Source organism: Diplotaxodon limnothrissa, linkage group LG19 (genome assembly GCF_057381915.1).
Source record: "Diplotaxodon limnothrissa isolate DT_005_m linkage group LG19, D_limnothrissa_male_GT1.1, whole genome shotgun sequence".
Classification (NCBI taxonomy): Eukaryota; Metazoa; Chordata; class Actinopteri; order Cichliformes; family Cichlidae; genus Diplotaxodon; species Diplotaxodon limnothrissa.
In genome coordinates this window covers 29,833,915-29,845,922 of record NC_140614.1, presented here as the reverse complement: position 1 = coordinate 29,845,922, position 12,008 = coordinate 29,833,915, and the positions used below count along the sequence as shown (strand labels likewise).

Sequence of the window (12,008 nt, the reverse complement as noted above, 5' to 3'; positions counted from 1 at the left end):
GTTTTATTAATGACTCTCCTGACATACTTTTACAAGACTCAGAGTTCAATTTATTTATCTTATACTGAGCTTTCAGTTCATCCTGGCTGAAAAAGCTATATCCATTTAGGGGAACCCTCCTTTCAGCAGACAGTGGATGAGGCTGCTGTGCTCACAGGAATTACTTGCATACCTGATGAGCATAATATTAACCAGTGACATGCTGAACATATATATGAGCTGTCCAGAAAAATCCTTAAATAAATACATGTCTACCTGCTTTTTATGAAGGCAGTAAGCTCTGCTAACATTATAAAGAAGTTCATCCTAACTGGAATAGCTAGATTTTTGATTATTATGCTAAAGGTCATAGCAGGTAGACCCAGGCAATGAACCTTATTCATACAAGATATAAGTACTTGGAAAAAATTTATAACTGTAGTTATAGCAACAGCAATAAAACCTCTTATGATGAACATCCTAAATATGCTATTACGACGACGGCTTCTGTCTGTAACATGATCGACAGCCATCAGACTCAATGTTAGCAGTTCATCAGAGGATGAGGCCTATTCTGAAATGTTTAGCAGGAATTCAGCTGCGTAGATTAAATGATTTTATTAATGTCACAGTTTTTGTTTCAAACCTATGTTGGGCTCCGACTTGTCTCTCTAATGAAACTATAAACAAATACAGAGGTAAAAACTTGTTTGTTAAAGATTTCAGGTTGTTTTTGTCTCATTTGGGGGATTAATGATCTTTATTTTGTCCACATTTTCTTCTTTTAAATCATTTTAGTGATGATCTGTCTGAGTAAACTGAAAGCATTAAACAAAGTCCTTCTAGACTTGTAATGCTGAACGCACCCAGCAGCAGCAGCTCCGTACTGCATATTCTGTGTAAAGTGTGCAGCACAATCTCCGAAATATCATCTATCTAAAGAACTGAAGAATTCCTGCTTTTAAACGGTCTGATAATAATCTGAGTGCCTTTAACAAGATCATGTATCTTGTACATTTTATTCCAGATCAAATGATAGATGATGAACAAACTGTCTCTGTTCAGATCATGTTGTATTTCACTCTATACTGCACACTTGTGGTCAAACTACAGAAAAACAAGCTTACAGGGACTTGAAGATCAAAGCTTATAACGATTAAATTAAGATACAGCTGAAAATACATATGATACTGAAGATACACGGTGAAATGTGTTAAAAAACACCCCTACTTAATAAATATTCTTGCAGGCTTAACTATTCTAAAAAAAAGGGGAATAAACATGTGTTTATAAGGGACAGGGTTTAGCATAGTATTTAGTATGTAGACTGTAGCAATGATTTATTGATTGCTCTTATTAAGAACCTTATAAAAACTATTTAACTGCATCTTTATGATGAATATGAATATGCAGACCCGTGAGCAGGGAAGATTTTTTTGTAGCTGAAGCTTCCTGGTTTATAGTTTATTTGTAGTCACGTCTGAGCAGGTATGCCTCAGCCGGCCATTAAACTAGTCCACGTGCAGAGCAAAAGAGGGATTACATTTTCTGAAATGCAATCTATAAACCATGAGCTATTATCTTGCATGCGTATGACACAATAACAACTGCATGAAGATAAACGAAATCAGCAGTCTGAACCATATAAAACGAAAGAACCATTAAAACAGGAGTGAAAACACAAATCCAGTCATGAATATCAGCAGTGTTTCTTTGCAGCAACTGAATGGATTTACGCATGTAAACATGGTCGAGACGACCTGATGAAGTTAAAATCGAGCATCAGAATGAAGGAAAAAGTTGGCTTAAGTGATTTTCAATGTGGCATGATGTCTGGTGTCAGATAGTCTGAGTATCTCAGAAACTGTTCATCTGCTGGAATTTCAGATTGGTCCAAAAAGACAAAAACATCCAGTGAGCAGCAGTTTAGTTATTGATGCCAGACGTCAGAGGATAATGACCAGGCGGCTTTGAGTTGATGGTTGGCAACAGAAACTCAAATAACTACTTGTTACAATCAGTAAGTATCAGTGCAGAAGACCATCTCTGAATGTCCAGCATTTTGATGCTTGAAGCAGATGTTCTACAGCATCCACACCAGGTGCCACTAATGCCAGCTAACAAAAGGAAACTGAGGCTACATCTTGAGATGCCGTTTGAGTTCTCTCTACTTCCACAGTCACCAGATCTACATCCAACAGAGTGCTTCTGGGATGTGCTGGACATAATCAACATGCACCAGACAAGTCTCCAGGACTGTGTGATGCTATCATGTCTTTGTCAAGCAACATCTGTGTCTCCAGATGTGAGAGTTGCTGAATAAAAAATTAAGAATTAAGCCAGTTCTTAAGGTTAGAGGAAGTCCAACTCAGGACTAGCAAAGCGTACCTAATAAAGTAGCTGGTGAGTGTATAATTGGAAATCCTCTCTGTTTTAGTGATACAGTAAATTATAAAAATAATAGTAATCTACAACCTTATATGGAAATAGAAAAATCAATAGATTTGTATTTATACTGAATTGTCACTAACACTATCCAGCGAAACATCCACTCGTCATGCGACGTGCGCTGCTGGTTGCTTGTGACTCTCACCTGCTGGTCCTGCAGTTTAACGCCCACCACTCTGAAGGTGTTGTTGGCAGTATTGTGGTAGATGTTGATTCGGCTGAAGCCCTGTTGCCCAGGCTTGATGGGCACCCATTTCTTACTGGCATCATCGTAGACCATCACAGAGGCCCGCGCCTGGCAGATACTCTGTTCACTGGTATAGAAGAAGGGGAGAGGGAACACAAGATCAGAAGGTCTGGTAAACATCCTAGAAAAAGTGCTTCGTTTCACTCTTTATACTGTCAGCGTTGACCTTAAAAGCAAATATAACGGCAGTCAATAAAATAAAACCAGTGAAACAGATTTAGTGTGTAATTTTCTGGTGAGCCGAGGGCCACTGGGACTGGCGAGCCACACCTTTTTTCAGTCACCACTTAAGGAGGAACATTTTGCCACTGTAGGAATCTGACAGCTTATATATGTGCCGTGCATGTGCTGAGTAAAGGACGGGTTGCTGTTTTTAAAATCTATAAACAAGACCTCAAACTAAAACTAAACTCTGGAAAATTCCCCTTTTCCTTGTGGCCTTTACTGTGGTGCAGTTTCATAAAAAAACAAAACAGGCATCGATGCAGAAGGGTGTGTGTGAGTGCGTGTGGCGTGCTGGCTAATGACACACTGTGTTAAAAACATGTGTTTGATCAGCACACATGTTGCCAGCTACAGGCACCCTTGGTAAGAAGCTAATGAAAAGTCAGAGGACACACGGCTACCAGTGAGCATTAAATAACCGTGTTCACAACCACAGAACTGCAAAGAAATTACTTCAGTGTAGAGATGCATTTGGCCACTGACTGATGTGGCTTACACAAGTCACATCACAAAATTATCAGTTACAGCGGACGCAGCTTTGTAAAAGTTTAACTCGTTTTTTGCGTGTGGCGACCGCCTTGACTTTAGCAGCACGCGCTCCTAAAAGTGAACTCATGCTGCTGAAGCCACAGCGTGGAAGCACATGTGAGAAGGTGGCGAGGAAAAGAACAGGTGACAACTTCAAGTTCCTGAAATTTCCACTTTCAGCACCTCAGAGATTGACACTCTCTGGACGTTAGACACATTAGCAGCCTGAAGGTGTGAGGGCCGGAGAAAGAAAACTAACAAAGCGCTGGTTGTGTGCACATTGCCTTAAACTCTGCAACAGTTTGTGAAAAATAACATAGAGCATAACAAAACTTCCCACACTGAAGGAGTGGATTAGCTGGCAAAAATATTCAGAAACAGATTACAAATCACAGAATTCATTCCAGCTTTAACAATATAGGAAATCAGCAAACTCCTCACATTTCACAGGGAGGTACCATAGACTATATTTATAAGAGGCCTCTCATTGCACCTGGGACTGAAAAGTGACGCCTTCATCCGGTACAAGGGGCGGCTATAGCTATAAAAGAAATCAAGACTGTACAGAAGTCTATGGGAAAATGACCCTATTTCTTACTTGATTTATGACCTGAGCAAAAATCAGTTTACCATCTCAATTGTTCATTTCAACTAAATGAAATATAAAGTTCATTTGGTAAAATATGGCCTCAGTCAGAAGAACACATACAACAAAAAGGGCATGGTACGCTTTAAGGAGCGGTTCCTATTGCATGACCTTTTTCTCTGTTAGATTAGATATTTAGTGTGTAAGTCTGTTGTGTCCATCTTTTATATACAGTCTATGTCCTCTCGTCCTTTGGTTGGCAAGTGGATCAATTGGCAATAATGTCAAGGTTCTCAGCAGCTGACACAGCTGCTCTCTTATGCTTGCACAATTAAAGGCTGTGAATTATTCAGGGCGTGCCGGTCCCATTTGTCCTTTCAAAAATGGATAAATGAACAAACTGTAGCTGCCTTTAGGTTTACAGTTTGGATATGGTTTTAATATAGAATATATAATTCAATATGAATATAGTCAACTGAGACTTTCAAATGACTGAAAAGACAAAAAAATGCATGCAAAATTGCAGAGAGAATATTTAAAAGTGCCACTGAACTTATTATATGCCACCTTGTTACAGACAGAACAATTTACTAAAATTAAATGATCAATAAAAATAACAGACGGCTAAGATAAGTTAAGATAAGATAAGATAACCTTTATTAGTCCCACACGTGGGAAATTTGTTTTGTCACAGCAGGAAGTGGACAGTGCAAAAGTTATGAGGCAAAAATTAGAATACAGGAGATGTGAAAAGAAGGTTGGTTTGCACAGAATTTATTAGGAGCCACGATTTGCTGCAAAGGCTCTGAGGACATCAGCGCTGAAATGCCACCGTATGAGACCCTTCTCTGACATCCTTTCCTTCAACGTGCCGCTCTGCAGGAGGAAGACAGCATGACACCTGAGAGACCCCCCGGTGCAGCACTAACATGTTCGGTCTCAGCCGGCTTCCTCTTACTTTCCTGCAATCAGCTGCTCTCTGGTTTCCTTGTGGTTGTTTTAACAGCCTCACAAAAAAGTCAGCGATGATGAGATAGCAGCATTTTCTATTGGATTCACCCATGCAGTAAATTCCTATATTATTCAGAAAATGTAAGTCAGACAAGGAAGTGATGTTTTCTGATAAAGACGTTGTAAAATAAGAAATGTTATTAGTGGTATAAAATAACCTGCTGTCAAAATGTTTTCCGATCCCTTCGAAACCACTTATCTGGGAATGTCAAAATAAAAGCACCGCTCTGACACATGACAGCTGTGTCGAGTGCATCATTTTTGGGTAAAAATGTCTGAACAAAGTGAGCAGCACATCGCAGCGCTCCTAAGGGAGGAGACTTTAAAACTCGCTTGACAGACGGACTCCCACGGTTACAACCTCCCTCCCTCTGTCAAGTATCCATCTCTCCCCACTGCACAACTGCTGTTGAGCTAACCGGCAGCAATATCACCATGTGAGAGTAAAAAGCAAGACAAAAGTGAGCGCTGATGCCTGGAAAATGGTTACACAATAAAAAAAAATCTCTGTCTGGGGACAAACAGGAACTTCAAAATGAAACAGGAAATTCAGGCGGGCAGACGGAAATATGAAGTCCCCTGAAAATAGCACAAATCTGAAACACAAAGCAATCCGCTGCAGGAAAGAATTGCAAGTTTTATCAGACAAAATTAAAACCCCTGAATAACACCGATCATGCCATTGCACTGCAATGATATGCTGGAAAAATCAGGAGTCCTGGCAACTGAGTGAATGTTATTTAGGAATGAAAACACACAAACTCCCACGATCCAAATCTGATCAAGCATGTGTTGAAAATACTGAAGACTTAACCCACAACCAAGTGGACCAAAAGGCTCCCATGTTTATGACCTGATGGGTCAGAGCTGTTTTGGTGGCACGATGAGGGCCGTACAGTATTGGGCAGGTTGATCTGTGTATTTGATAGGTATGATTCATCCTTAACCTCCACATTTCTTGGCATCTAAAATAGATACAAACACATTGCTTCTGCTTAGCCAAGCTTAGAGTTAAAATCAACTTATAATATAGCAATGCAAAACGATGCGGGACAAGTACAAACGGCCTCTAAATACGTTTAACGGACCCTCTAATCACATAACAGACACTTCTCTCCACTTCAGAGATCTGACAGACCACCGCAGTCCCAGTGGGGCAGATCAGGGCGGGGAAAAGGGAGGCGGCTGCATCTCTGCGATGGATCTTCTTACAAAAACAGACCCTATTTCTGGAGCAGTTTGTGCCAGAGGTTGGATGGTTTCAGTTCTCCTCAACAAGTTAAAAAAAAATATGTCCGTCTTGTCTAGTTGATCCTTAGACATTGCATGTTACTCAATCAACACATCATGTGATATAAAGCAAAAAAAGGGAAAAACAGGAGGACTGTAGGAGTATAAAAGTGTGAATTAGGACCATAACACAGGAGCTCTCACCAATTTCGATAGTGTGCTAAATGCTTCTGTGTGTGATCTACTATTTGGGGGTGCTGGAGTATAGATCATATGGCAAGGAACAAGAGAGAAAAGAAAATAGGTAGAGCATGAGGATAGTAGATGCTCATATTAAAAATGCTCAGTTTCAAAGAACGCAACAATACAAACTGTGCAAATGATGCCGGTGAACTGAAAGCAGAGGCTTCAAACCTCTATGCGCTTGCTTTCAGGCAGTTTGTATTTCCAGTTAAGAATCCGCATGATGTGAAAGCGAGGAGATATCTTTAATATGATCATCTTAGGCATAAAACTCTGGCTATGAACCCAGCAATCTGTTGTTTAAGCCTTCTGAAATCCAGAGGCATCAAGTCAGAAGAAAGCGAGCTTGAAGTGGGAGGAGGAGAGGACAGCAGATGAACTGAGGTGCAGAATTAAGGCCCAGTGTAATAAAAATAGGTAGTCTAAGAATAAGAATACAAATCTGTAAATTAGAATGATAGCTCACCTTAAAAAAGAAAGTGAACTGGTTGATTTTCAGGCAGAAAGCAAAGATGACTGAGTAAGAGATGACACACAGGAGAGGCTGTGACTATGTGTTTGTGACGAAAGGCGATATGGCATAATCTGAAAAAGGTCAGCTGTGGCTAAATATCAAAATCAGTGACATTAAAATTAACATGTTGAATCAAACTGATGTTCAAGGTTGTACAGAGGACAGCGGAATATTGAGGTTTATACTTAATCAATTCTTAACACTATTTTTGAACAGGCCTACCACCCCCATTTATGGTCCCAAGCTGTGGGTAGTGACCAAATGAATAAGACTGCAGATATAAGTAGCTGAAAATAGGTAGACACTTTGCAGGTGTGATAATAAAGCTAGGCTAAGACTAAACAATACGAAGAGTAGCTTAAAAAACTGCATGAATAATTGCAATTGGGCTGGCAGTAGCATGTTATAACGCAGGAGCCAGGCTCATTTTATGTAACTGAGACAGCCAACATAGACCAGAAAGTTCTTCTGTGAAAGACTGATTTTTTTGGCACATTTCTGTGACATACATTACGGCTGCAGCAGGCTTTTTTGTTTATATAGCAGTCTGCTTTTAAAATGTCACATCTGCACTTTATTTATGTGCCATGTTAAAATGTAAAAGACAGAAATCGTTGAGCTGTGTAGAGCTCAGAGGACATGCAGAGTAAGGTAATATTTCACTATGGCCTCATCATTACAAGTGACCTTTTACATGCATGCTAAATTAAAAGTATTGATTATGGCTAATGAAAGCGATTTCATCAAAGTGCAGAAAGCTTGCATGAACTATAGTGCATTGATCATTTGGGCAGTTTCAGACTCCAGGCCACTCTTATGTTCTTTATTGACTACATCTTATATCTTTAAAGTGCATAATTCATCTCATGAATAGAAAAAGAAATACATGTGTTTTTTACATTATATTGACAGGCTAATGAGACCTGCATTCAGCAGAAAGCAGTTCTATAAGCCTGTACATTCATGTTTTATTTAATATACAATCAATAGTAGAGCAGGGCGATATGGCCAAAAATATTTATCACGATATATATTTGAAAATTTGCGATAACGATATAACCGACGATATAATTGATGCGAGACAAAATACAACTCCACAACATTACTAGCGCAAAAAGACAACCTTCCATTTATTTTCACTTAAACAAGAAGCTGGTTTTTATGTACATTAAAGCTTTATAAAAATGTAACAGTGCAAATGCAAATTCCTTGCTGAAAGTTTAACCAAAAGGCATTTCCAGTAGAAATGGGCTGACATATCCTGAGCATAACCATGTATAATATCCACTGAAGTTAAAAAGAGGTGCTTTGCAACATTAAACTGCAGTGTGCAGTACGTATTTTTCGGACCATAAGGTGCACGGGATTATAAGGCACATTAAGCGAAACAAAGCAGTCAGATAAATCAAACTTTATTAAACTCATTCTTCTTGCTTCCTCCACTTCTGTACCATTGATTCATTAATGTTGAATTCTCTGGCAGCTGCTCTATTCCCATGTTGTTGCAGTATATTAATGACTAACCTCGTATTGTGGATGGATTATCTCAGTTGTTCTCCTGACTGAAGTTTGGTCCTTTTACAGCATCCTGCCATGCGATTGCATTTGTCTCTAACCATGAAGAACCTTCACGTTAACTTTTATAAGTGGAAAAGTGTTAGTGTTCGTCCTCCAGCTTCACTGTTTATGTTATGCTAACATAGCTGTGTCGCTAGCGATCACGTAGCACATCATTATATACCAGCTAGCCCAAATTCAGTAACCCTGCAAACGTCGCTGCTGTTTAGTTTCCTGTCTTCATTTATGTTGGAAGTGATAGCAGAGCTGTACGTTTGATTTTTTTCAGAAATCTCTCAGTCAGAACATGCAATATCATGCTTAGGTAACTAGCGAAACTAGCGAGCTAACTTCCGCTAGCTTCCTGCTAACTTCTAACTCCGTTAAATGTAATAACTTTTGTTTTCATGGATGCCTGGAAGTTAAACTTTATAGTTACACCTGGTAAAGCAGCAATGCTGATCGTTTTATTAAAGATGAAAGAATTTAGACAGTTTTTAACTCTAAGTGATGCTGCAGTGTTGTTTGACCTGAAGATACGGAGTTTAGGACCCAGATTACTCCCAGATTTAAGAGCATCTTAGTCCGACAAATATGACAATAACAACGGCTGCTTGCATGTTCTGCAAAAAAATGTGCTTTGTTGTGTATCTGATGGACAAACACCAAACCAGTTCCACATCACGGAAGTTGCACCATTTTTACAAACCAATTCTGGTTCATCTGTTTCACTCAACAATCGGCCATGTGCGTATGAAAACAAAGGCACTGCGCATGCGCGTTTTACTCCCATTCTATCGCGATATTTCATTTTCCTATCGTTGCCTAACATTATACCGGTATTACCGTGAACGGTATAATATGGCCCAGCCCTAATCAATAGCCTCTAAACTGGCTCCACCTGTTGAACTGCTTGTTAACACAAATATCTAATCAGCCAATCACATGGCAGGAACTCAAAGCATTTAGGCATGTAGACATGTGAAAATGACCCACTGCTGAAGTTCAAACTAAACATCAGAATGTGGAAAAAAGGTGATTTAGGTAAGTGTTGGGGTCAGACGTGCTGGTGAGTATTTCAAAAACTGCTGATATGTTTGCACAACCTTTTAACGAATCGTCTAAAAAAAAAGACAAAATATCCACAGTTCTCTGGGCAAAAATCAAAAGAGAGTGGCCAGATTACTTTGGTCTGATAGGAAGGCAATAGTAAGTAGTAGGTATGCAGAAGAGCATCTCTCAATGCACATAGAAGCACTATGGCAGCAGACGACCACACCAGGTGCTACTCCTGTCAGAAAGAACAGCAAAAGGGAGGCTACAATTTGTATGCTGTTTTGACTGGACAGCACAATACTGGAAAATATTGCCTGAACTGATGAGTCTCGATTTCTGCTTGAGCAATCAGATAGCAATGTCAGAATTTGGTGTAAATAACATGAAAGCATGCATTCATCCTTCTTTGTATCAATGGCTGTTTACAATTGGAAGTCACAAATGATGATGACACTTTAAGGCCTCCGTAGCCACCAGATCTCAATCCAACAGACCATCTTTGGGATGTGGTCGAACAGGAGATTGGATCATGAATGTGCAGCCAACAAATCTGCAGCAACTGTGTGCAAAATATGGACCAGCATCTCTGAGAAATGTTTCCAGCAACTGTTGAATCTATACCATAAAGAACTGAAGCAGTTCTGAAGGTGAGCGGCAGTCCAATCCAGGACTTCCTAGTTGTAACTAATAAAGTGGCTGGTGTATTTGTATTGGTGCAGAGGAAACAAGTACTCTGAATATTCAAGTTCTTTCCTGGAAAAAGTGGATGCGATTTCCCCAATAGATCCCATCTGAGCGTTGCACCTTGTTTTTTCTGGAATAAGTAGGCTAAAGCTGAATAATAAATCCACCCCAAAGGCAGCCCGAGTGCGGTGAGAAGAAAAAGTAGCAGAAGAGAACAGTGGCAGTGATTGAAAAGAAATAAAAGAAGAACAGAGAAAGCTATGAAGGCTTCTGGTGCACTGAAGCCTTCCTCATGTCAAATAAAGCCTCATAGGCGAGCAGTAAAAATGAGGCCACATTCCCAGGCTTCTGAATTAAGCAAAGCACTTCCCTGCACACATGGTTAGACATATGTGCCTGCCTCACCCCACCCTCCTCCACACAAATCCTATATTATACAATTTGAGTGTTTCCCCTCAGAGATCAGTTATTTTCAGAAATGACTCCTCAAACTGATCACGACCAGAAAATACTAAGAGCATACGTTAGGGGTCGAGACATATTAGAAACAGAAGTTTCATATTTCTGTGAGGTCTGGCAAATCAAAGATTAGATCACTGGCTGTATTTAGTGCTACCTTGGCAGGGATGCGAGTGGGTCGTGGTGGGTTGCACGAGGCGTCTTCTTTGGGTAGCACCCGGGGGGCAGGGCTTCTGTTATCATGGCAATTAGCTTTTGTATCTGGGGTAATTGTTTCATCCTGCTGGTTCACAGTGGAAGGCACCCGAACAGATCTGAACAACTGATGAGTCATTAAGCACGACCCTGCATGGCCGGCTCATGACCGTGGATCGGATTGTTAGGCCTTTGTTTCTGTGAAAACTAGATGTCAAAAACACTATTAAAGGACACTAAAGCGTCACAGAAATACACCGTCAGCAGAGATCTGTTGATACAAATGCATGACAAATCTATGACAGAAAAAGAGGTTAGTGAAGGTTAGTTTTCCCTTTAAATTTTCCTGGAATAACACTGCACTGCAAGAAATTTGCATGTTAAATTACAACAATTTCTTCTCCTACTCCCTTGTACTGCTCATAGTAACAACTACTCTAAGTTGAACTCTGGTTCACGGTGGCCCATTTTTAGCTAAACTATAACACTTTTTTCTCTACACTATTTTTAGGCACGTAATCAATGGGAACCACATCACACGCCCACAACAATCACAGCAAAACTAAAATGACTGCAGTAACCATGACAACACTTCTGAATTGATGACTTGTGCTTAAACATTTCCATCCAATTAGTTCTGTCGTTGGCAGGGGAAAAAAACAGTAATCTACTATAAAAATGTACAGCTCCCTACTGTATATTTTTACATATGTACCACAATAGAGGATACTATTTGAAACTTTGGCCATGGTTAATAATACGGGAGAACTTTTATCTAAAATTAATTAACTAAAAGGAGAAGCAGTGAGACCAAACATAAGACACATGCCATGCTATCATACCCGAGGTCTTTTTCAGCACCTCTGCTTTCCCCCAGCCTTTCACGTCACCATAAATCTCACTTAATTACTCTGTCAACTGTCACATCAGTTATCATTCACTGCAACTTGGAGGTGCCACAAATACAGCTTAATCTATCCAACTAATGAGTTTCATTTCATGCTAATTAAGTAGCCTAAAAAAAACAAAAACCCACCATAACCTCC

The 12,008-nt window shown here is 39.8% G+C and overlaps 1 protein-coding gene across 1 annotated transcript in view; it reads right to left on the bottom strand.

Moving 5' to 3' along the window:
• Positions 1–12,008, bottom strand: part of evla (Enah/Vasp-like a) — a 35,588-nt gene that overhangs the window by 14,718 nt on the left and 8,862 nt on the right. Inside the window, exon 2 of the mRNA XM_085342874.1 lies at positions 2,573–2,741. Coding sequence (XP_085199000.1) covers positions 2,573–2,741 — 169 coding nt within the window. The remainder of the gene's footprint in view (positions 1–2,572; positions 2,742–12,008) is intronic.